Raw genomic sequence first — 26,583 nt, forward strand, 5'->3', positions numbered from 1 at the left:
TCTGAGCGGAGATGGATCCTCCATCACAATTACCCACCCTCGTTGAGTCAGTCACGACTCACAAAAACCTTAAACAATGCCACAGAGTAGAGGCAATTTGTGTGCTTTACAACTCAGTTCCTGAATGAAGCTCTGCTGCTGTAGAGCATCAGGGTTACTCATTCCTACTCCTGGAGAAGTACCTTCCAGCAAAGTTCAGTTCCAACTCTGCTATAAAACACCAGGCTGTGATGTTCAAGTAAACCCAAAGTTGATTTAGGTGTGTTTAATCTAGTTGATACTAAACTCTACAGGAAACTGAATCTCCAGGAGCAAGAATGAGTAACCCCACACTAAGTCTTTCACTGGACTGATGGTAAAAGAAGTGAAGGAATGAAGAATGTCAAATTAGGATGAGCAATGACACACCTCACTGAAGGTTTTTTCAATTAAAGGTGCACTCAGTAACTTTTTGCTCATGTCATCTTGGACTTACAGTGACACCTAGTGGTGTGGATGCAGCATCATTCAAAATCAATAGTTTTCAGTTACAGATGCCATTGTAGAAATTCACTGTTCACAATCAGCCATGATTAATCCAAGAGTGAAAGTGTCCAATAACATGACGTTTACTGAGATTAAGCGAGTAGTATTCAGCTGGTCATGTGATTCTAAAATAGCAGCCCCCATAAGGGTGCCCCTGCCCCATGTAGAATAAAACAGCTTTTATAAGATTAATGATATGACTAGAGTACTCACCTCATGTAAGTGGTCATGATTTTATACATACGTTTTAAAATTACAATTAATTTCTTTAGGAATAAAACTTTTTTAATGGGGAAAAAAAATACTGAGTGCACCTTTAAGAATAAACAGAAAATACAGGAAAATATTCAAATGGTATGAGAACATAAAAGGCAGTGGCATTGTTGTAGATACAAATCCACACCTAGATCCAAAGCACAACTGAAGACAAAAAAAGAAGAAAAGCAACTGCTGGATTCATGGCTGCCATGAAGAGGCACAATTAGCATCAACCATGCCACATCACACACTGCTAGCTGTGTTCTGTATAATGCCATCCTCTAAGTGACACGCTCCTCTTGTCAGCCTGGACAGTGATAATTTAAAGGCAAGAAAATCCTCAGTCACGCATGATACACTATATTGCCAAAAGTATTCGCTCATCTGCCTTTAGACGCATATGAACTTAAGTGACATCCCATTCTTAATCCATAGGGTTTAATATGACGTCGGCCCACCCTTTGCAGCTATAACAGCTTCAACTCTTCTGGGAAGGCTTTCCACAAGGTTTAGGAGTGTGTTTATGGGAATTTTTGACCATTCTTCCAGAAGCGCATTTGTAAGGTCAGACACTGATGTTGGACGAGAAGGCCTGGCTCGCAGTCTTCGCTCTAATTCATCCCAAAGGTGCTCTATCGGGTTGAGGTCAGGACTCTGTGCAGGCCAGTCAAGTTCTTCCACACCAAACTCGCTCATCCATGTCTTTATGGACCTTGCTTTGTGCACTGGTACGCAGTCATGTTGGAACAGGAAGGGGCCATCCCCAAACTGTTCCCACAAAGTTGGGAGCATGGAATTGTCCAAAATCTCTTGGTATGCTGAAGCATTCAGAGTTCCTTTCACTGGAACTAAGGGGCCAAGCCCAGCTCCTGAAAAACAACCCCACACCATAATCCCCCCTCCACCAAACTTCACAGTTGGCACAATGCAGTCAGACAAGTACCGTTCTCCTGGCAACCGCCAAACCCAGACTCGTCCATCAGATTGCCAGATGGAGAAGCGTGATTCGTCACTCCAGAGAACGCGTCTCCACTGCTCTAGAGTCCAGTGGCGGCGTGCTTTACACCACTGCATCCAACGCTTTGCATTGCACTTGGTGATGTATGGCTTGGATGCAGCTGCTCGGCCATGGAAACCCATTCCATGAAGCTCTCTATGCACTGTTCTTGAGCTAATCTGAAGGCCACATGAACTTTGGAGGTCTGTAGCGATTGACTCTGCAGAAAGTTGGCGACCTCTGCGCACTATGCGCCTCAGCATCCTCTGACCCCGCTCTGTAATTTTACGTGGCCTACCACTTCGTGGCTGAGTTGCTGTCATTCCCAATCGCTTCCACTTTGTTATAATACCACTGACAGTTGACTGTGGAATATTTAGTAGCGAGGAAATTTCACGACTGGACTTGTTGCACAGGTGGCATCCTATCACAGTACCACGCTGGAATTCACTGTGCTCCTGAGAGCGGCCCATTCTTTCACAAATGTTTGTAGAATCAGTCTGCATGCCTAGGTGCTTCATTTTATACACCTGTGGCCATGGAAGTGATTGGAACACCTGAATTCAATTATTTGGATGGGTGAGCGAATACTTTTGGCAATATAGTGTATGTAACGCATCACAATAAAAATAAATGAAAAGGTATTCACCAATGAAAAGTCCACGCCAGAGATAAAACAGGTGCTAAAAAATGTACATACTCAGAATTGAAGCCCTAAAAAAATTTAAAGGGATAGTTCACCCAAAAATTAAATTCTCTCATCATTTACTCTCTCTCATGCCATCCCAGATGTCTATGACTTTCTTTCTTCTGGAGAACACAAATGAAGATTTTGACGAGAATATTTCAGCTCTGTAGGTCCATACAATTCAAGTGAATGGATGCCAAAATTGTGAAGCTCCAAAAAGCCCATAAAAGGCAGCATAAAAGTAATTCATAAGACTCCTATGGTTAAATACATGTCTTCAGAAGTGAAATGATAGGTGTGGGTGTGAAACAGATCAATATTTAATTCCTTTTTTACTATAAATTCTCCTCCCTGCCCAGTAGGTGATGATATGCACGAAGAATGTTCAAGGGGTGGATTTACCCTCATCTCTTACAGCCTATTGATGAGTTGAATACATTCAATAATAACTGTTATAATCAAAAGTTCCAGCTGGTTAAGGCCTGTGTCCCATTGAGGTCTGAATCATTCTTGAGAGAAAAGATAGCCTATGTTGTGTTCTGTCTAATGATGTCTTTGGAGGGATTGTTTGTAGTTTTGAGAATCATTTTACTAAGTCAGAGGAAGTTGATCGTGAGAGAAGTCTCAACTCTGACCCATTTCTGCTTACCAACTTACCAAATGATTGCATTCACGTAGTTGTACAAATGTCATGTTTGTAAGATGTTTAGAATTTTCTGTACGGTTCACCTATCAGATCTCCGTACTCATAAGAGATTGTCAGTTCATTTGCATTTGCCTATAATTACCGTTGCTTTTGTAATTTAAGTTAGTTCGAGGTTAGATCCTCAACTGTGGAGAACTTTGTCTTCAATAAACTCTCTCTCTATTGATTGAAATGTCATCTTTGACTATGTCTCATCATTGTTCATACTGGTCTCTTTACTGGGTATAACTGTATTTCCTTACAATGTGAATCACCAAAAATAAAAGAAGTGAAAGTGGAGATTGATAGTAAAAAAGGACTTAAATATTGACCTGTTTCTAACTCACACCTTTCATATTGCTCCTGAAGACATGGATTTAACCACTGGAGTCGTATGGATTACTTTTATGCTGACATCATGTGCCTTTGGAGCTTCAAAATTCTGGTGTCCATTCACTTGCATTGTATGGACCAACAGAGCTGAAATGTTCTTCTAAAAATCTCTATTTGTGTTCTGCAGAAGAGAGCAAGCCATATGCATCTGGGATGGCATGAGGATGAGTAAATCATGAGATAATTTTTTCATTTTTGGGTGAACTACCCCTGTAAGACTTAAAAACAAATTACATAAACAACGTTGCTGGTTTTCAAATTGTAAAAACTAAAACACTGCACAACTTAATGGTGCTTTCAATAAAATGTGTCCATACTCACCCTGCCCTCTCTCTACCCCTGCTGCTACTGGTGCCAACCCCTCCACCATTATTGATGGTGAACATTGTCTCAGAGCGTTCAGAATTGCTGCCGCAATCTGAATGCACATCACTGCACTCACAGTCACACACACAGGGAGACAAAGAAAAAGAAAGTGAGAAGTGTCTGAAATCCAGGTAAGGCTCATGGGCAATGCCATATCTAACATCAGAAAAAATATCTTCTTTTTAATTCTGCAGAGACAAAGTATTCAACAGATTTAAACTGAGGTGGTATCCTCCGGTATTAAATAATCACATAGCGATTAAATGAAGTAAGCTCTCACAAAAAAAAAGGAAGAAAAAAACAAACAAACATGCAAGTAACCTGCTCTCAGCCTTTAAAAAAAATAAAAAATAAAAAAAACAAGGTACGTTTTTATTATTTTATGTTTTAGAAATAAAGCTAGAAACCAAAAAAGCTTCTTACAGTAATTATTCTGCTCTGACTTTGGGAAACCCTACATCTTCTCTGTACAGTATGAGAACAAGGTACTGAGCTTAAGCAACACTAAACAAAAAGAAAAAACGTCTCTCTTTCTCAGCTGTGTCAGAGCTGTTGTCCGTTGACTGCTCATTTGCCTAGCTTAAAGAAACTCACTTCGCTCCCCATGGACTCCTACAATGCATATACGTGGCTCATTAGCATAGGTCTGACAGTTCTATGGTTGCTGAAGCTGACATCCATTTCATCCAACCATCCAGCACACCTGTCTCAACTCCAGGGCTACCAGAGATCTGTTACCTCCCAATGGGCCTGTCCAACTCTCCTTCTTGCCCCCTTTTCCCTTCTACCCTTGTACGAGTCCGTTTGACACTCATTTCTGTAGGAGTTTTAATAAAGGAAAGCAAAGCATCTTAACGATTCCTGTTCGAAGAGTAGATGGTCAAAGGGGTAGAAAAACTTACAAAAATGGGTACCCTGCTTTAAACAGGTGTTATGCATTGATGCACAGCGTTGTGAAGGCCCACTGCTCATGGTATTCTTGAACAGAATCAATATTTGTGCAGTTTAAATGTATCTTTTTTTCAACACATCTTAATGAGTGGGTGTTCCCAGCATGAGAGCAGGTTGATTTCTGAATCCACTGGAGGCTAATTACCAACCAGTTTCGGTGGGATCGATTCCATTCATCAAAAGCTGTTGAGTAAAAGCACTATGGATACTGACAGACACTTTAAGACTCATTAAGCAGACATTCCAAACTTCTGCGTATGTACCACAGGTGGACAAAATAACAAATACCTAACAGTATACTGACATCAAGGACCTAATAAGAGCCTAATAGAGAGTAGAGCCACAGCTTCACAGCACAAAAATCCTCCATGGAATGCTGTCATACCTGACCTCTGTATAGGGGGATATTACAGATATCAAGAAAACACTCCAGTTCTTTTGAGAAGCGAGGTGGAAAATGATTTCCACTTTTGGCTCCAGATCCTCATTTATAGTTTAAATTATGTTTATTTCATGGAAGCAATACAGGGTGTTATCCTTCATCCTGGTGTTCATAAAAAGGACTACGGTATTTGTTAGGAGGGGGCATGGGGTATTATATTCCTGAATGTCGTGAGGAAACAATGTTTGCCCAATATAATGTACCAGGTCATGTTAAACAGGCTTAAATTTGTACAACATGCAGATAAATTATTTTGACCTACTGATAAGATCATGGCTGCACGGCGGTGGAGGGGTTTTTGGGGGGTGCACACGCATACCAGTATATGTTGGTGCGCCGGTATTTGTCACGTGCAATGCATACACGCAATCTCCGGCGGGCGTTCTCCGGAGGTCGCACTATCAGTGTTGTTGATCTTTCTCAACCCCGGTAACCTTGATGATAATTATGACAAACCTGTGGAATAAAAACTTCCAAAAACCAAGCTGCATATTATACAGCCAAATGCAGTGGAGGGAAATGATCCTTGAAGTGAATTAATTAGTGTCTCCTAAACACCAAACACTTGTAGAATTTTTTTTTTTGAAAAACTGAAAACTGACAAAAAGCAAGAAGGTATTTAGGATAAGAAAAATCTGTGACATTAATTTACATAAACACAAAACAGTGCGGTCTCAACCAGAAAACAAAAACAGATGGGCAAAGCAGCTCAAAAAAAAAAAAAAAAAAAAAAAAAAGACATCTGACTGGGTTCAAAAGTAGAAAAATTCAGAACACCCAAAACACCCCAATGTTAATGCACATGCCTGTAGGCATATAAGCCTACACAATTCATGGCTCACATGCACATCATTAATACTTGCAACTTTTTTATTGTCATAGTTAAAATTATTGTTCATTTTATGTATGATTCCTATTTTTTTATTTTTTTATCCATATATAGATTTTCTAGTCCAACTGGGTTTCTTAAACGATTCTTAAACAAACCCTTCTGACAGCACTTTTGTTTTTCAATATAAACAATATATGCACAAGTACTAAATAAAGTGATTTCCACAGCCTGTGAAAACAGATAGAGGAATGAGAGAGTTATACAGAGATGTACAGGTGACTCACACAGGTCTGCAGATGATCAAATCTCCTTTGTTGGTTCCATAAGCAAGTCCAAGCCCTGGTTCTGGCAGCCAACGAGCAGAATTAATACTGACGTGCCTCCGCTGGTCTGAGGCCATTGGATATACTACATCAAACACCCTCTGAAAAACATACAAGAACACACCAAAACCATATTTAAACTGTGCAACATCCCACTCTGTAGTTTCACTCATTGTGTCAATCACCAGCAGATCCCATCCACCTCTCCGCTGTGTAGACAGCAGTCTGTGTCACATGTGACAGTACTGCTAGCATAACTGAGAAGTGAATAAACTGTGAAAATGCCTTTCTCCAAACGACTCTTTTTCTTTCTTTTCAATCCATTCCCCTGTCCCTGTCTGTCAGCCATGGCATTCTACTTACACTCCACTGGCTCTTGAAAATAAAATAAAATAAGAAAATACAGAAAATAGGACAAGTTCATGTCTGCCAGGGAGAGAGAAAGCAGTCTCAATCATCTGCAGATGAGTGATCAACAGGCAAGCTCTTTTATTTTCTCTCTTTATGCAAGACAGTGGGAATTCAGAACAAGGATAAATGCTGCAAACAGCATCTTTCAGGGAAAAGAGTGTTGTTGGGCCTCATGTATTCAGATAGAAGACAAAGGCAGGCCTAACACAGTCGTAAAACCTAACTCAGGCCCCCACATACCAGGTCATAAATCTTACTGATAAAAACCATGCCAAAATCAAACAAAGGGAGTCCAAAACAGACTACAAATCCCATGAAGCCTTGCTCACTAAAGGACCGAACTCTCAACTCCTATTGGATGAGGCACACAACAGAACGTCCCTCAACCATGACATCATCAGGAGTAGAAATACCTCTGAAATGCTTCCGGGATTTGCTTCCAGCAACTTTGCTTGCAGTGTGTAGATGCAGCTCATCGCTGCTCTCAGGTGCAACCTCGTGGCACAAGGAAGTAACGTCCGACTTGAAACTGTGGCCATACAATCTCCATCTCGCTGGACGAGTTGAGATTACTATGTGTTCAACCGAACACTCTAACGGATCCGAAGGAGACCGCCGAGCAATCCGCATCTTCATCCGTTTGCCTGCAGAAGTGAAGAGATTAAAGATTTCCCCTCCATCTTTAATCAAGTCGACATTTCTGATTTCTCTGCCAGCCCGCCGAGAATCAGCAGCCGTACCGCCTGCCGACAGAGCGAGGAAACGGCCACCCGTCATCACCCGAGCCTCAAGGAACCGGGTCGGAGTTAAAGGACGGATGAACACAGATTCTGCATCCTCATGCGATTCAAGTAAGAGGTTTACGTCTGGGCAGAGATAGAATATTATAGTGTGTTATTCTTGTGTTTCAAGGTTTTTTGCTTGTACAGTTTACGGACCGCCATGTCCGCTCATTATTAATACTCAGGGTATTAATTATCACGAATTTGTTTTGCTGTATTGTGGTCCAACCAAATTGGACTGTTGTGCATTTTCGCCATCGCGGGTGAGACCGGCAAACTGAGTTTATCCATTAAAGAGTCAAAGAACGCGGGACTTTTACGAGCCGTCCACCGCATCTCTGAGCGATAAACTAACAGCTGCTTTCTCTCCCACGATTGCGAAATCGGCTTTAGGGCCGTCACTTTATTCTCTCTCTCTCTCTCGTACTAACCACACACACACACACGTGTTATAGAATTATTTAGATTTCCATATCTAATCATATCACTGTTTAGTTTGTAGTTGTAAGTCGGACGTTTATTGACTGCATTGTATTAATTATTAATTGATATTACTGCATAAATAAAATTTGTTATATTACAAAGAGAAGTGTTTTGGTTTGTTTTGCATATGCCTGTGTCACGATGACAGGATGTCAGTGCTCGGATTCAAACCTTCATTCATTGTTTTTTTTTCCTGAAAATCGATATTCTTCGGATGTCGATTTTCCTAAGAAAACAATCTAATATTGAGACTGTTTTAATATTCGGTTATTAGTCCCTGATTCCAGGGTGGTGCCCCATCAATGTTAATCCTTATTAATATTCTATTGATTTTTGATAATTGATAATTATCTTTGATTGAATTTGAATGATCAATAAGCTAGTGTTAATTTTAATTAATGTTTCATTGATGTTAAGAATTAACGATTATCTTTGATAACTGTTGATTTAAAGGATTAAAAAAGCTAACATTGATTCTCATCAATGTTCTATTGATTTTAATAATTAATAATTATCTTTGATAATTATTAATTACTGCTAATAACCAAACTTGCTCCTAAACGTAGCGCACTACATTTACTGGAGCCCCATATGAGGTTTTAATGAGTTAGATTCAATTAATTAATTTAAATATGAATTAATAACTAAAGAAATAATTATTAATAATTTCTGATAGTAACACTGATCTAAACAACCAGTAAAGCCCTACAGTGTGTTTGATTGTTGCACGTGTGTGTACTGTTTATATGTGCGCCACCACCTGAACGCTTATGAGCTCTCCGTGTGTATGCATCTTGGCCTAACAGATTGTAGGGATGTTTTGGGCTCAACAATGAGGATGTCTTAAATGTATCAGGCTGAATGTGTATAAAGTGCTCTGAAGAATGCTGTATAGAGTGTTTAAAAAAACAACATCTCATATTCACAATATGAGTCTGATACTCCATTCAGCTCCAGTCCTATTCATTTTCAACAACAGACAGTTTTTCAAGTCTTTTTTTAGGCAACTCATTCATCTCATCCTTTCAGTTCCTGAATATTCCACAGCTCATAAAACAGACATTAATTACAAATTTCCCTTTTAACTAAGCCTAAACTTGAAACTGCAAGCCAACTTGGACTATTTGAGAACACTGGCAGAACACTTTGAAACAGCTTGAGCATTAAAATTAGTGTTACAATAAAAACTTCATTTGTACAAAAGATTGTTTACAGCAAAGCAAGAGAAAGTGCCTTGGGCTAACCTTTGTTCATTTTTTTCTTGCACAGTCTCTGGTGTATAATAAATCCTGGTAATAAGCAGACACATTAACGATGCTGATGTATTAAATTAATTAATTACCTACCATATGAGAAAATATCACTTTAAATAAACCAACAAAAAGATAACTTCTGATAAACATAGGCATGAGGGAAAAACAGAACACATTAAAGTTATAGAATACAAAATGATACAAACTAATGAATAAACATAATGTGAGTGAGAAATGTCTCTGTAAACAAACAAAAAAGCACATAAAAGCGGAAAACGCAGACAACGAAATCTCTAACCATGGTGCCAAAAGTGCCGTTGCTATGGCTACAGCTCAAATCAGGCGCCCTGTGGGGGCATTGCTATGGCAAACGTACGTGGAGATAATATGCATTTTGCATCCACCTTGTCCTGGATTTGGAAGTTTCACGTGATTCTCCATTAAGAAAATCTGCATAGGTGGCAAGTGCTTAAACATTATTAGAAACAAAATTTTAAAGTCGATTTATTGTCATCTTTCTCCTGTGTTGTAAGAGTGGAGCTGAAACACAGTATCTACTGGAGCCACGGTACTGAACAGATGGAAAGAACACCCATAACTCTCTTTAAATTATATTTACATTTTTTAACTGCACGCATACACATTTTTTTTCTCCTCCTGTGGCAATAAAGGAATAGTTCATCCAAAAACGAAAAGTTTCACATTAATTAGTCAGCCTCATGTTGTTCAAAACCTGTATGACTTCTTTTTTTTATTCAGTGGAACACAAAAGGAGATGCTTAAGAGAATGTCAGCCTCAGTCATCATTCACTTTTATTGTAAAAGATGCAGCGAAAGTGTATGGTGACTGAGGGTAACATTGTGTTCCAAGGAAGTAAGAAAGTTATATGGGTTTGCAACAACCGAAAGGTAAGCAAATTATGAACATTTTCATTATTGGGTGAACTATCCCTTTTAATAGGAAATGAGGCACTGGCATTCTTTTCTAATCTTTTGGAGTTTTAAATAAAAATGTCATTAAAAAACAAAACAAAAAACTATTTTTGTAGCAACACACAGCAGCATGCAAAACCTGAGCTTATATTTCAATAACGCAATTCTGAATTCTGAATTCAAAATTCATAATTCAAATGGTTCTGGTTAGCAGTGTGTGTGTGCTTTCTACAATGATTTTTATTCAGACGACAAGGGGAAAATATGCGGCACATCCACGCTAGTAAGTTTTCGCTTTGAGTTTGCGTTTACACCTCTTATCCACACAGGAACAGTGTTTTCTTCTATCGAAAATGAAGACTTTCAAAAACACATTCTAGTTCTACATACATAGCGATGATGTTATGAAACTGAACCTCAAAATGTTTAAGTGTAGACATGGCCACAGTCTTACATAGAATGCTGTGAGAAAATTAAAATGCAAATGTAAGCAATACTGCAAAAACATGTTTTGTTTTAATTTTTTACACAATGATGTATGAAAGGCCAACAGTGAGGAGACAGACCTGTGGAGCTCAAAGATTTCTCATTATCTCACATAAGACAGAACACCAGCACATTGCCCATTTCATTACATCACCTATGGTAGTGATATACAATAACCATTTGAGCTGAGATGGATGCCTGAGAGTGTTATTAAAAGAGACTGAATGCAAGTGTGGGTTTAAGCTCATATTTTGAGTACTGCTCTTGAAGACATTAACAATAGTTCTAACTCCATTCAAGACCATCACGGTTTCTAATTAAAACAAAAGACATTTTTGTAAGAACCCCACCGAGGTGAACGGCCTAATTAGGAGAAAACAGTATTTATATCATACACCAGGCTCAGCATGAAACACATAGAGATATTAGGGGAAAGCATTTATGAATTCACAGCAAAAGCCAATGGAAACATAGACTTTGGCTTACCACACGGCTTTTCCAGCCTCCTCGGAGAGAGATTTGGTGTTGTGGTATGATTGGAGACTGAACAAGGATAAAAATGAAGCTCTTCAGCTCCATTGCTCTCAAATTAATCCATGTTCAGAATCCTACCATGAACACACAGCTTTCAAAAACAAAAGTCAACCATGTAGATATTTCCATTTATGCCCTTCGCTTCACACAAATATACTGTTTTTCCCACTTTCTCTCTCAGTCTATTTCTAAGCATCTAGGTCAGGCTCCTACTCAAAGGCTTTTCTAAACCCCAGGCTCCCCCCTCTGTGTAGAGAGTTCTGAGAGCTGATCTACATAGGGCAGACCACCCGTAAAACCCAAATTTCACAATAATCAAACTTTCTGAAAACAATTGCTAAAGTGAAAGAAATGGTTCTTGTGGCCTGTCTGGAGAGTTAAGTTTGAAATTACTTTGGAAAGCATTATTTAAATGAAAAGATAAAGTATATTTGTATGATGTGATTTTGTGTTAAATGTTAAAATATCGAAAATATGTCATTATGTTTAGATGATGTGGAAGGCTTTTGCCTTATACATTATACCGTATGTATTATTACAGTGAAGCGCTGACAGGAAAGTATAAGAAGAGAGAGGGGGAATGGGCATTATGCAGGCCAGATTCAAACATGCATCCTTGTGAGCACAATGGTTTTCTTAATATATACCTACCGTGCCATGGTTCCGACCTTTAATGAAGATTCATTTTTATGGGCATAGTTTGTTTTGTTTTAAGGAGGTATGGAGATTTTAAGGAGCTTTTTCCTTTTGGTTATGCACAAGGTATGATTATGCATTTTTTAAATATAATAGTATTGTGAGCTGCTGCAGTGTTGAGAGATCATGTGAGGTCAGCTGTGTCTCACCCTCATAGACGTCTCTCCAACGTGGGGCTGCTGCAGTCTAAAGACCTGTGCCACCATGTGATCATTGATCTGGTGCAGCAGGATACGGCGAGACGCCAGACCCACCATCACGTACCGACCCATCGGAGACAAGCTGACAGAGATAGCATTCGGACCTATGACAAACACACAATTACCACACACCGCAGTTAGTCCCAGCTGCAACATGGCAAACAGAGACAAAGAAACATAGCTATCTTACACTTTCAGACCAGAGCTAAACTGAAACATTGATTTAAACTCAAAGCTTCTGCCTAAGCCAAACTACAAAATTAGTACACTCTACAATATCTCAAAAAGGACTGGGGTATAATTTCGCACGGTGAGAATTCGGAAGCGTGCACTTTGTACACAACAGAGGAACTAATGTCATATAAGAGTTAGTTAATTTCAAACAGAAGTACAGCGCTAGGCGGAAGCAACGATTTATGGAGTCACGTCATGAGGAATCAAATTTTCCTTGATATTTTGACATACAAGAGGTGATTCTACTACAAAAACATACTGTAAATTCCAGAACTCAAAACATAATCCCCAATGCAATAAAAGCATTTATTGAAACCAAGCTGCCAAAACGCCCCATTCTCTACTTCAGCGACTTCCCTACGTCACTTGGGATACTCATTAATTCAAGACGACCTCTACAGCAACAATATCAATGCCTATTTTAAATCATCGCACCCATGGCTCCGCCCATTCGTGCTCACTTGGCTCATAAACAGAGACAGAGAGAAGGACAAAAGGCCTTCTGTCTGTGGCCTAACTACTCCTGAACACGAAAGCGGACCCATCTGGACTATTTTGAATTATTTTTGTATACAAACGTACTACACAGACGTCTTTGACTGTTGTCATCTCTCTGGCACGCTTTTAAAAGATGCGATGTCAAGTTTCAACTCTGAAGAGAAGATGCTTTTCATCAGCTGCTGTGGCTCCTGTTGTTTTGTTGCTTAAACTGCTCAACAAACTGTTTGTTCGCCTATCAGCGCTATTTTTAATAGTTGGTGTATGTAAACGCACTAGACAGACATCTTTGACCATTTTGATTTGTTTCTGCCGATGTGCACCTCAGTGCAGGGTGATAAACTGGATGTGTGCATCTTGTGGAGCAGTCATAAAACGAGTCTATGCCAAGGAATTGTCACTGAAGGATATGAGGCAGTTAAAAACACTATTGGATCCTATCAAAATCATAAGTAAACAGTTCCATTCATTAATATTTCAAATGTCATGATTGTTTATGATGCTGACACGCTGTGTACACCGGGCGCATCCATTGACACGATGCGATGCAACGCAACGGCTTGAGACTGTCTACACCGGCGCATTGACACAAACTTTCTGAAACGTTCCTTTGTTTTGTTGGCAGTAGTAGCGCCAGTGCAAAATGGAACAGGACACCTGTTTGTTTACTGTTGGCGTGACACGCCACAATGGACGCTTCCATCATCATTGCATCACTGATTATAGCATCCGGTGTGGACAGGGTGTGAGTGTTAACAGTTGTGCTTAAGACGAATAGTGTAATATATTTGGATGCAATGTGTTGGATGTGCATTGTGTGTAAACCATGAAATTTCTAGTGTGCTGGTGCTTGTTTATTCTCTTCTGATTGAGTTTAAAAAATGGCTGAATTTGAGGGGCTGCACGCTGTTAGCCAATCATAACAGAGGGCGTTTACATTGAAGTTTAAAGGAGGAGCTGAGGAAAAAAATCAAGCTTTTCAGAAAGATAGTCAGAGACACGGTGGAAAATTATCATACATTACAAAAATGATTAATGTTTTGGTGAAAAAAACTTTAACAATCAGTGGACCTCAGAGAAGATAATTAAACAGAGCTTCAACATTTCTCTAAACATCTTAATTTGTGTTCTGCTGAAGAAAGACAGTCATTCACACCAGGGATGGTATCAAGGTAAGTAAAGGATGAGAGAATTTTCATTTTTGGGTGAACTATTCCTTTAACATTTTGAAAATCTTACTAATTCTTTGGAATGAATTTTAACATGGTCAAATGTACTGAGAGACCTACACTCTCATTAATAGATTAAATCATAATCAAATTAGCTAAAATATTTAATAAACAAACAGGCAAGGGGTGGGGCAGGTGAAGAATCTTTTGAATGACGGATGTTCCAGTTCTGCAGAAATCTGTGAAGCTTTGTGTCTGACAATAATACACTGAATTAATTTGGCTGCTGCATATAAGACTCCAAAAATTAACTAACTACATCTAAAAAGTCATAAAATGGTGGTGAGCCCAAGGAGAAAAAACTCCTAAATAAAGAAATACAGAAAATGTATTTTGTATTCTTTTTAAGCTGTGTTAATTTTCTCAGTTATTAATTGCTGCAAATGTTACAACTGGGGCTTTCAGGTCTACCAATCTGTTAAAGCATGAAATTAGCCAAGTTCACACCTAGACCTGCTCAGGATATAATTACAGCAAATAGCGTTTTTCATCCTAACACCTAATTGAATTTCACAGCCATTTAATTAAAAAATGCATGGCTTATGCAGGAACGATGCAAGCAGCAAATGGAAATGCATTTGTGCAGTTTAGTATTGAAGAATTTTTGTTGATTGCTCTCATTAATCTACAGTTAGTGGATAGGATGAATGATATTTCCCTGAGACCTACACAGCCAATAATGCTGACCAGCCCAGTGAGAGAGAGAACAGCATTTCAAATCACTTTAATCTAAAACAAGCAAGGCTCATACATCCTCATCATTGGTTTCCATTAGCAGCCTGGTCCCAGCTCTGCTTTCATTTGGATTTTAAATGGGGACTTTCTAATTAAAGCTGTCTCTAAAAGAGTTCCATCACTGTTGTCTATTCAGCCAATTAGAGGGAAAGTGAGAGAGCAGAATGCGAACGGCCATGTCCCTATGCATTCTGTTTAATTAACCTCAAGTTTAAAATGATTTAGCTCTGATGGCTCAATCAGTGTATTAAACCCTAGCTGAAATGGGGAGGTGAGTAATGTTTGCAAACTAACATGTCGACACAGCCCTTATGAGGGTGAGCAGTTCCTGTCTCATTGTCACTCACCAAATCTCTTGGTGTAGAGCATCTCTCCTAAGTTGTGTGGAGCGAGGGAGTACACAGCCAAGATCCCCTCATCAGGGAAACCCCTCTGACTGCTTGGAATAAATACAGCCAGCAGCTGTCCGTCTGCTGAGATGTCACAGCTAGCGTCATTATAGATCTTACAGTTGGGCACCAACACGTTTACAGAAGCTGAAACAGAATTGAGACACAAGAGTTCAAATCATCACGTTTTAGAGTGATAAATGAAAAATGGTTAAACTTTATAGTAAGGTTGTATACACTAACATTAGCTAACACAATAGTTAACATAAGCTAGCAATGTACAATAACAGAGATTGCAATAAAAAAAGTAATGCTGTAAAAGTAATGTTAATCTCAAAATATACCAATACTAAAAATATACAAGATGTATACATTAATATTAGTAGGGCTGTATTCAATATATCGCAATACATCACAATATCATAATTGCATTGAGATTGAAACTGTGCCAAACATTTTAAAGAGATTCAGCGTGTCCAAGGGAGAAAAGTGAATCATGCAGGTTCAGTTTCAATCTCTCTTGTTCATCATAGAAGTGGTTTCTCTGACCGCACTGAGAAACGGCATCTCAGAGTTTGCGTTTATTTAGACGACCTACTTTTTCATTATTGAACTGTAGGACATGATGTGAATACATGAATAGATGAATAACAATATCAATACAGGGATCTGAAGTAACTTTACAATATCATGAGGAAATTATTGCAATATATAGATATATGATTGTATCGGCACAGCCCTAAATATTTTTAGCAGCCAAGCTTCATACATTTTGAAAAAACAAAACAAAACAAAAAACTGTTCATTGTAAGTTCATGATCCCCAATGCATTAATTAATGTTACTGCATAGAACTTCATAGTAAAGTGCTACCAAATAAAGAAATATATATACAACAGACATACAGTACCATATACAGTTGTGCTCAAAATTTTGCATACCCTTGGAGAATTGGTAATATATGTACCATTTTTGAAGAAAACATGAGTGAGCAGGCAAAACACATTTCTTTTATTTCTTATGGGATTCATATTCAACTGTAGGTAAAAACAGAATGGCACAATCATAAAACAAAACATGGCAACAAAGAAAAAAAATGACCCCTGTTCAAAAGTCTGCATACCCTTAGTTCTTAATACTGTGTATTGCCCCCCTTAGCATCAATGACAGCATGCAGTCTTTTGTAATAGTTGTCTATGAGGCCCCAAATTCTTGCAGGTGGTATAGCTGCCCATTTGTCTTGGCAAAATGCCTCAAGGTCATGCAAAGTCTTTGGTCGTCTTGCATGAACCGCACGTTTGAGATCTCCCCAGAGTGGCTCGATGATATTAAGGTCAGGAGACTGTGATGGCCACTCCAGAACCTTCACCTTTTTCTGCTGTAACCACTGGAGGGTCAACTTGGCCTTGTGCTTAGGGTCATTGTCATGCTGGAAAGTCCAAGAGCATCCCATGTGCAGCTTTCGTGCAGAAGAATGCAAACAGTCTGCCAGTATTTTCTGATAACATGCTGCATTCAACTTGCCATCATTTCAAAAGATTCCCCATGCCTTTAGAGCTCACACACCCCCAAAACATCAATGAGCCACCACCATGCTTCACAGTGGGGATGGTATTCTTTTCACTATAGGCCTTGTTGACCCCTCTCCAAACATAGCACTTATGATTGTGACCATAAAGCTCTATTTTGGTCTCGTCACTCCAAATTACAGTGTGCCAGAAGCTGTGAGGCGTGTCAAGGTGTTGTCAGGCATATTGTAACCGGGCTTTTTTGTGGCATTGGCGCAGTAAAGGCTTCTTTCTGGCAACTCGACCATGCAGCTCATTTTTGTTCAAGTATCGTCGTATTGTGCTCCTTGAAACAACCACACCGTCTTTTTCCAGAGCAGCCTGTATTTCTCCTGAGGTTACCTGTGGGTTTTTCTTTGTATCCCGAACAATTCTTCTGGCAGTTGTGGCCGAAATCTTTCTTGGTCTACCTGACCTTGGCTTAGTATCAAGAGATCCCTGAATTTTCCACTTCTTAATAAGTGATTGAACAGTACTGACTGGCATTTTCAAGGCTTTGGATATCTTTTTATATCCTTTTCCATCTTTATAAAGTTCCATTAACTTGTTACACAGGTCTTTTGACAGTTCTTTTCTGCTCCCCATGGCTCAGTATCTAGCCTGCTCAGTGCATCCACATGAGAGCTAACAAACTCATTGACTATTTATACACAGACACTAATTGCAATTTTAAAAAGCTACAGGTGTGGGAAATTAACCTTTAATTGCCATTTAAACCTGTGTGTGTCATCTTGTGTGTCTGTAACAAGGCTCAACATTCCAGGGTATGTAAACTTTTGATCAGGGCCATTTGGGTGATTTCTGTTATCATTATGATTTAAAAAGGAGCCAAAAAACTATGTGATAACAAATGGCTTCACATGATCACTGCCTTTAAATAAAAGACAGTTTTCTTTGCATGATCAGTCATATTTTCAAAATCAATGCCAAAATTTCACAATTTCTGTCAGGGTATGCAAACTTTTGAGCACAACTGTATAAGTATTAGGACTTTCGATTTAACATGTTAATTCAGTGCGATTAATTAAAAAAATAACACATAAAAAATATTTACGCTATAAATCATGTCCCCGGAGTATAAGAAGAAATATTCCTACCTTCGGAGTGATTCAAGCTTGAAGTACTACTTGTTTGCAGGAGGGGGAGTAAGTGAAATTCCAAAACTCTGAGCGCAATTCTGAATACAGGGATCTCGAGACGTGTTTTTCTAAGTTTCAAACTAGTCGCTCCAAAAGCATCTATCTGACCTGTGTACCTTGACACGTCCTTACAAAAGCCCTCATAATAAATTTACATTGGACATGTTGACAAATTCAATTGAAAAATGGATTGCTGTGGACTGTAGGCCAATGATAAAATTTTGTTCAATATTATGCAAAATAAACAATATACTGCATTCTAAAGACACTTTTTGAATTGTCTTATCAATGCTTTACTCATCTGCCACAAAAATATTATGCATTTTAATTATCTGAATTATATTTATAATATATAGTATATTTATAATGTTTTAAATATAAATAAATTACTTTTTTATATTCATATTCAACTATATTTTAAATTATTGTTTTTTGAGGGGCTTTCTCAGCAAGTATCTATGCAATTAATTGCGATGAATTAATCGGCATATCAAGTGATTAATTTGATTAAAAATGACAAAGAATAACAGATAATATATAAACAGAAAACAGAAGGTGGCATGCAATATGCATCACATAGTGTTAAAAACTGTTTTATAAAATAAAATATTTTAATAAAAATTATCATCAAAATAAGTTCATGGGAACTTAACTTTTTAGTGCAAATTTAGAATTTTTCCTCAACAATTTATCTGCTGTACTTGTACTTCAAACTCTATTTGTTAGACTGAGGACATTAACAAGTATGCTTATAATATTGGCCCAAAACTATAGCAGTATCAGCCTCTGCCAGTTTTCCTTTTCACATCCAAAATTCAATTTGCACAGAAACAGTTAGAGTACTCTATGTAACAATCGTTTTGTTAAATTACCAGAAGTTGCAGAATAGCTGTGAGTTGAGCTGCAATAAAAGTGATTTAAAGACTAACAGTCAGCAAAATGAATAAAAGACATAAACCTCTCACACACATTAAACACATGTAGTACTACCATTCTGCTAAGGAGACCAAGAGAGAATGATGATGTTTCCACTCTGGAAACCACGTCAACTGCAAAATGTATTTAGATTTTCTGTTATGCACATAGCATAATCCTTTACTGTTTCCATGGCAATTTGCATCCCAATTAAGCCATTTCTCAACAAACAGAATGGTAGTAATATTCAGAACACAAACACATGTCGACACAGCCCTATTACAACACCAATGTATGTGAGCTGCGGCAGGTAAGTCAAAATAACATTTAGATGAAGTAACCTAATAAAATCAGAGGAAAAACATAACAACAATAATGTGCTGCTCTGGTCTTATGCATCAACCTCTGTCATAGTGCAGAGGACTCTGAATAAAGCGTCAGGTGCGTGTGTGTGGGAGGTGTAATTAGGGCTGTTTGTGATTTAGAAAGTGAGCGTGTGATTAAAGTGTTTGTCATTTCGCTAGAGAGTGTGTGTACGGCTCTGGAATAAAATGAAAGGGCAGAAGCTAAACAAGACCAGGTGAGTTATGGCAGGTGACTCCAAGTCATTATGCACATTTACAAAAATGGATTTGTTTTAATCACCCAGTGTGTGTTTGTGTCTCTGTGTGCATGTTCACAGAGGTAGGTCAAGAATATCTGACAGGAGAGAAAGGGAGATTTAAGCAGGGGTGTGTAAATTAAACAGGGCAGTAATTTAGTGCTGTGATGAGGCTGCTGCCCTGCAGGACATGCATTTCACTCACAGACACACACTTCTATCAAACACATCCATCCATCCATCACCACACGCGCACGCACGCACACACACACACACACACTTATTCATTGCAGGCCAACAGCATCAGTGGGGGAAGAAGAGGGGAATTAGTACTTGATACAGAAACAAAAAATTTGTTTCATTCAGTCATTTGTGGTTTTGAATGTGTGGGTCTATGAATGTGTACAGGTGTACCTGATATAGGGTTCCCACACTTTTTAACCAATGAATTTCATTGACTTTTCCATTTGTTCATGATCACTGGATGAAAACAATTTCATTTAAATTGTACCAGAGATTATTTAGCAGAGATTGGTCACTTCTATTAAAATGAATGGGAGAAATTGGAATGCTCAACCAAAGAGCTCCGAGTACCCAACGGTCAACGGATGTAGAAAGTCCTGCATTACAGTTAACAGGGCCAATCACCTTTTAGATACAGACATCACCTGCCAATCAATTCTAGAACGCGCATGCACATTAGCTATACAAGCCAGGAAAATTTAGTTTTTTAGCGTAATATGAGGTTAAGAATCACAATTTATGATACCAGTATTGTCAGATTTTATTGCCGACTTGAAATATGTTCTTTGATCGTAATCTTGACCAACCATTTTTGAAATTTTGGTCTTTCTCCATTCAAGTAGATAAGAGCTGCACTGGCATGACTGGAAATAGCCTCCCAAAAGCATTCCAAAGATGGCCGACAGTGGACTGACTTGCTAGAAAGACTTTGCACTCACAAAGAGTAATTTCTAGCTCATTAAATATGTTACAGCTCACAATAACAAAAAAATAATAATAATTATATTCACTATAGAAATTTCCATGACTTTTCTATGACTTTTTAAAAGGAATAAATCAAATCAAATCAAATCACTTTTATTGTCACACAGTCATATACACAAGTGCAATGGTATGTGAAATTCTTGGGTGCAGTTCCGAGCAACATAGTAGTCGTGACAGTGATGAGACATATACCAATTTACAACACAATTTAAAATCTAATATACACATAATTACACACAACACAATATACAAATAATAACATACAATGTACAGTATACAATACACACAATATAGAATACACATTATACAATAAAAAAGTATATAGAGTATACATGGGATGTACAGTAGGTTGTATTGTACTGTATTGACATTCAGGCTGTCAGTTGATAGTAAGTTGCCAGTGTGTTGTTAAGAGAGAATATAATATAATAATAATTTATGACAGTCTGGTGTGAGATATAAGAGTAAGATTAATAAAGTGCAGTGCTGATGTATTTGATCGTGGGAGATTAAGAGTTCAAAAGTCTGATTGCTTGGGGGAAGAAGCTATCATGAAGTCGGCTGGTGCGGGTCCTGATGCTGTGATACCGCCTGCCTGATGGGAGCAGTGAAAACAGCCCATGGCTCGGGTGGCTGGAGTCTCTGATGATCCTCCGAGCTTTTTTCACACACCGCCTGGTATATATGTCCTGGAGGGAGGGAAGCTCACCTCCGATGATGTGTCTGGCAGTTCGCACCACCCTTTGAAGTGCTTTGCGGTTGTGGGCTGTGCTATTGCCGTACCAGGCGGAGATGCAGCCAGTCAGGATACTCTCTACAGTGCAGGTGTAGAACCGTGTGAGGATGTGGCGGTTCATTCCAAACTTCCTCAGCCATCTCAGAAAGAAGAGGCACTGATGAGCCTTCTTCACAACGGCTTCAGTGTGGATGGACCATGTTAGTTCCTCAGTGATGTGGACACCCAGGAACTTGAAGCTGCTGACTCTCTCCACTGGTGCTCCATTGATGGTGATGGGACTGTGTCCTCTATCTCTTCTCCTGAAGTCCACCACAAGCTCCTTTGTCTTACTGATGTTGAGGGAGAGGTTGTGTTCCTGACACCAGTGTGTTAGAGTGTGCACCTCCTTTCTGTAGGCTGTTTCATCATTGTCAGTGATCAGACCTACCACCGTTGTATCATCAGCAAACTTAATGATGGCATTGGAGCTGTGTGTTGCCACACAGTCATGTGTGTACAGGGAGTACAGGAGTGGGCTGAGAACACAGCCCTGTGGGGCTCCAGTGTTGAGGGTCAGTGATGATGAGATGTTGCTGCCCATTCTAACCACCTGGCATCTGCTTGACAGGAAGTCCAGGATCCAGCTGCACAGTGAGCTGTTTAAGCCCAGAGCCCTGAGTTTCTTATCAAGCTTGGAGGGCACTATGGTGTTGAATGCTGAGCTGTAGTCTACAAACAACATTCTCACATAAGTGTTCTTTTTTTACAGGTGGGAGAGAGCAGTGTGTATTGTAGATGCAATGGCATCATCAGTGGAGCGGTTGTTGTGATAAGCAAACTGCAATGGGTTTAGTGAGGGAGGCAGCACAGAGCAGATGTAATCTCTGATTAGTCTCTTAAAGTATTTGCTGATGATGGGGGTCAGAGTAGCAGGACGAAAACCATTTAAGCAAGTGATTTTGGAATGCTTTGGAACAGGCACAATGGTGGACATTTTAAAGCATGTGGGGACTACAGACAAAGAGAGGGAAAGGTTGAAAATGTCCGTATAAACACCAGCCAGTTGGTTCGCACACGCTCTGATGATGCGGCCCGGAATGCCGTCTGGACCCACGGCTTTGCGGATATTCACCCGTCGGAAGGATCGGGTTACATCCGCTACAGAAACGGAGAGTGAACTAACCTCTGTAGCTTCAGCTGCGAGAGCTCTCTCCGCGAGGGTGGTGTTATTTCCCTCAAAACGAGCATAAAAAGTATTTAGCTCATCTGGGAGAGAGGCAGCGGTGTTCACGGTGGAGTTTTTATTCCCTTTAAAGTCTGTGATGATGTTAATTCCCTGCCACATGCTTCTAGAGTTGGTGGTGTTAAACTGTCCTTCAATCTTGTTCCTGTACTGACATTTTGCTGTTCTGATGGCATAACTGGCTTGTTTATGCTCCTCCGCATTCCCGGAATTAAAAGCGGAGGTCCGCGCATCAAGTGCCGCGTGAACATCGCTATTAATCCAAGGTTTCTGGTTCGGGTAGATCCGTATTTTTTTGGTCAGAACAACGTCCTCTACGCACTTTCTGATGAAACACATTACGCTATCAGCGTAAAGCTCGATGTCGTCATCAGAGGCGGACCGGAACATCTCCCGGTCCGCGTGATCAAAACAGTCTTGTAGCATAGAGTCTGATTGGTCCGACCAGCACTGGATCGTTCTGAGGGCGGGTGCTTCCTGTTTCAGTTTCTGCCTGTAAGCGGGCAGAAGCAGAATGGAAGAGTGGTCCAATTTGCCAAATGGTGGGCGGGGGAGGGATTTGTAGCCGTCCCGGAAGGGAGAGTAGCAATGGTCCAAAACCCGGTCCCCTCGTGCGTTGAAACTGATGTGTTGGTGGTATTTTGGTGCAACTGATTTGAAACTGGCTTTATTAAAGTCTCCGGTCACAATGAATGCGGCCTCAGGGTGCGCGGTTTCCTGCTTGCTTATAATCCTGTACAGTTCCTTGAGTGCCCGGTCTGTGTCGGCTTGTGGCGGGATGTACACAGCAGTGATAATGACCACTGTGAATTCCCTCGGTAGCCAGAATGGTCGACACAGAAGCATGAGAAATTCCAGATCAGGAGAGCAGAAAGACTTGACAGAATGTATGTTCCTCTGATCACACCAGGATTTGTTGATCATAAAACATACACCACCACCTCTGCTTTTACCTGAGAGGTTTTTCGCTCTGTCTGCTCGGTGCACGGAGAATCCCCTGGAGTCTGGAAACTCCGCAGACATCCAAGTTTCTGTAAGGCAGATAATGCAGCAGTCCCTCGTCTCTCGTTGGAAAGAGATCCGCGCTCTCAGCTCGCAGAGCTTGTTGTCCAGAGACTGAACATTTGCCAGTAGAATACTGGGTAGCGGGGGTCGATTTGCACGATGTCTTACTCTGATGAGAACGCTGGCTCTGTTTCCCCTTTTCCTTTTGATTTTTCGCAGCCGGGCAGCCCAGACAAAGGGCTCCGCTGGTGTGTTTGTAAACAGCGGGTCGGCATTGAGGAATTTGAAGTCCGGTTTACGGTGTGTAATTGCTGAGCCAATGTCCAAAAGTGTTTGTCTGTCGTAGACAATAAGGCAGACAACATCCAATACAAAAAACTTTACAAAAAAGAATTGTAAACAAAACAAACAAAACACTACAATGTTGTGTCTGAGCTCGCAACGCAGCAGCCATACTCGGCGCCATCTTGAGTCCAATACTGTCGTTCACCTCAATATTTATCTCATCAAATGATGAGAGAATTATAATTTTTGTTGAACTATTCCTTTAAGATTGTATTCATCTGAACATGACTTTCCAGAGCTGAAAATATCCATTTTAAAATTCCCTGACATTTCCATGACCATCCTGATGACAGAAATCACACGGCTCTTTTTAAAACAAAATGAAATAAAACAAAAAAAACTGTATATCACACCTCTAAATGCTTCCATCACGGCCCAGGAAAAAAAAATAGCTAAGCATGTTTATTCACAATCAGGACTAAAAAAAAAGTGCAAAACAAACAAACAAACAAACAAAAACCTGAAAATAACCTAACCTGTATCCAGCTATAATGAAGACTAATTTAAATTAATGCTCCTCCCTTATGGCACAAACAGTGATTAAAGCAGAGGGTCAGGTTGTGTAACGTGGAGAGTCGGCCCACACTGCTGAAGATGGATAAGTGGCTCACGGCTTTAGCAGACAGAGCTCCCGATTGAACATGAGTAATGGATTTGCCAGGGTAAAGTGACGGCTATTCTGTTTACGCTCTGAGGGAAGTCCTGCCCATCGGCATGCAAGCAAATGTGCATTTTAATCATCTATTTCTGGAGACACATGGGTGTAGGAATGGACTTTTAGGAGAGAATAGGTTTGTTGCTAATGCTGAATGATAAACGGAGAACTCAGGACTCTAGCTGCTAAGGACAGAGAGCATCTGGACAGCTGAAATAAATCAGCCCTTTACAGACATATTTACACTGGATCTGTTCCACTGGCCAAGCCAATGAGCAACTGGCCTGGACTGGTACGATCCCAAATTGCTCACTCTGATTACACTCTCGGTCATCAGCAAGGCCACTCTCTCTGTCTGAAACTATAGCACAAAGTCATCAAGCATTCAACAAACATAAGAAATTAGTGACAGGGATTTCCTGGGCATGACTTCTGCAGAATAGCTTGGGAAGCATGTCTGAGGCTATAGAGGGGTGAGCTACATACACCTCTCGTGAGAGACTGGATAAGCAAGAATGGGAGAGAGGGATGAGAAAAAGCTTTACGGAAAGAGTGGATTAACACATCAAAACAACAATTCAGAATAACCCAGTTTCAAGGACAACAAGTACTGTATCCAAAACACTCATGAACGCACAAACACATTTCTCTCATCCTCAAACAAGAGATTTCCAGAGGAGTTATGGGTTGGTCACACTTGGCTGTGAACATGCACATTTTTTCTAGACAACATAACAGACCAGGATATGATGTCACATGGAAGAGCTTCTCATGTAAGTAAATAATACATCACAAATAATAAATAATCTTATCTTAAAATTGTTATCATTGTATTGAGTCAAGAGGACAGTATGCAACTTTTTGATCTTCTATTGGTCACACGTTCTCTCGTCATTCACCGAACTTGAACATCCTATACGTAGCATAGTACGAAATTTCTTTGCATGAGCTTTCGTTTCCGGTCTCTTGCGTTTGGATGCATTTGAATGGGAATGAATGGCGCACGAAGTCTAGTGTGACCACCCTTTAGATAGGAGAAAGTACGTCACTGTGATAAACATGCTCATAAATGACAGACAACCAAAAGACACTTGATGTCAGTTGAAGTGGCTATTAATATCACAGCACACAAACATTAGAGAAAGGAACACAGACAAATACAAGATAATAGTAGAGAAATTTAAGATCAGTAATCTGTCTGTCAGACATTATGATTACAAAGCTATATCAAATTTGGAGTTTATCTCAAGGGTGCAGTTCAACATTTGATCCTACATTCAACACCCTAAACTACCCTCAGTAACCACAACAACAGCACTTCTCCACAATGTTACAACTTCAGTCCCATATGACACCAAACCTGCACCGCACCAGTCAGACAGAGTGGGATGAGACTAAAATGTGAGTCTGAAAATGGCTGAAAGTTTATGTAGGTTGGTAGAGAGTAAGGGAAAAGCGCTACTGCCCAGCTTCTCATTCTAAAAGAACATTTGGCATTTCTGCATTGTCTTATTGCTCATTTGGGAGCATTATTGCATGTGCTACTTCTGACAAACACATATTCTGTACACATACACCCAAGTTAAGCAGCATCCACATGATTCGCATTAGCTTTATTTAATACACTGAGCTCTATAGAATGAAGTGTCAGCATTGACTTCTGTGCCGCCGTGCACTTCAGTCAAGCCTTGAAACGTGGCCCTCAAGGTTCAAACAATTTCAAACTTGACCCCATTGCCGGTGACTTTTCGAAGCAACAGCTAATGATTACATGGCAATTTGCGAAGTCTGTCTTTGCAATGACAGGTCTAAAACCATAGTGATTTTCACACGTTCTCACTTTTGATGTCTTTCAGTGTACAAAGCAACATTAAATATTAAAAAACCGTCAAAATTTACGAAGACATTAAATGTCTCAATTCCTTTTTATTAAATACTTAGCTCACTATTTGCAAGCAACCAGAGACTTAACACATTTAAGTCCACCAAGAAGAACATCTAAAAGACCTTAATGCAAACAAGTCTTCTAATTATTATCTGCAAACAAAACAACTTTTTTCTCTT

At 39.6% G+C, this 26,583-nt stretch overlaps 1 protein-coding gene across 8 annotated transcripts in view; it reads right to left on the reverse strand.

The window, feature by feature from the left end:
- Positions 1–26,583, reverse strand: part of LOC127432968 (activating molecule in BECN1-regulated autophagy protein 1A-like) — a 105,311-nt gene that overhangs the window by 18,241 nt on the left and 60,487 nt on the right. For 7 of the 8 annotated variants that reach the window (XM_051684723.1, XM_051684794.1, XM_051684562.1 and 4 more), the window contains 4 exons: positions 15,282–15,470; positions 12,188–12,342; positions 6,422–6,561; positions 3,868–3,978 (listed from right to left, as the gene is read on the reverse strand). In XM_051684723.1, coding sequence (XP_051540683.1) covers positions 3,868–3,978; positions 6,422–6,561; positions 12,188–12,342; positions 15,282–15,470 — 595 coding nt within the window. The remainder of the gene's footprint in view (positions 1–3,867; positions 3,979–6,421; positions 6,562–12,187; positions 12,343–15,281; positions 15,471–26,583) is intronic. The other variant, XM_051684940.1, reaches the window with a different exon arrangement.

The sequence above is a fragment of the Myxocyprinus asiaticus genome, chromosome 1, assembly GCF_019703515.2.
Source record: "Myxocyprinus asiaticus isolate MX2 ecotype Aquarium Trade chromosome 1, UBuf_Myxa_2, whole genome shotgun sequence".
NCBI classification, from domain to species: Eukaryota; Metazoa; Chordata; class Actinopteri; order Cypriniformes; family Catostomidae; genus Myxocyprinus; species Myxocyprinus asiaticus.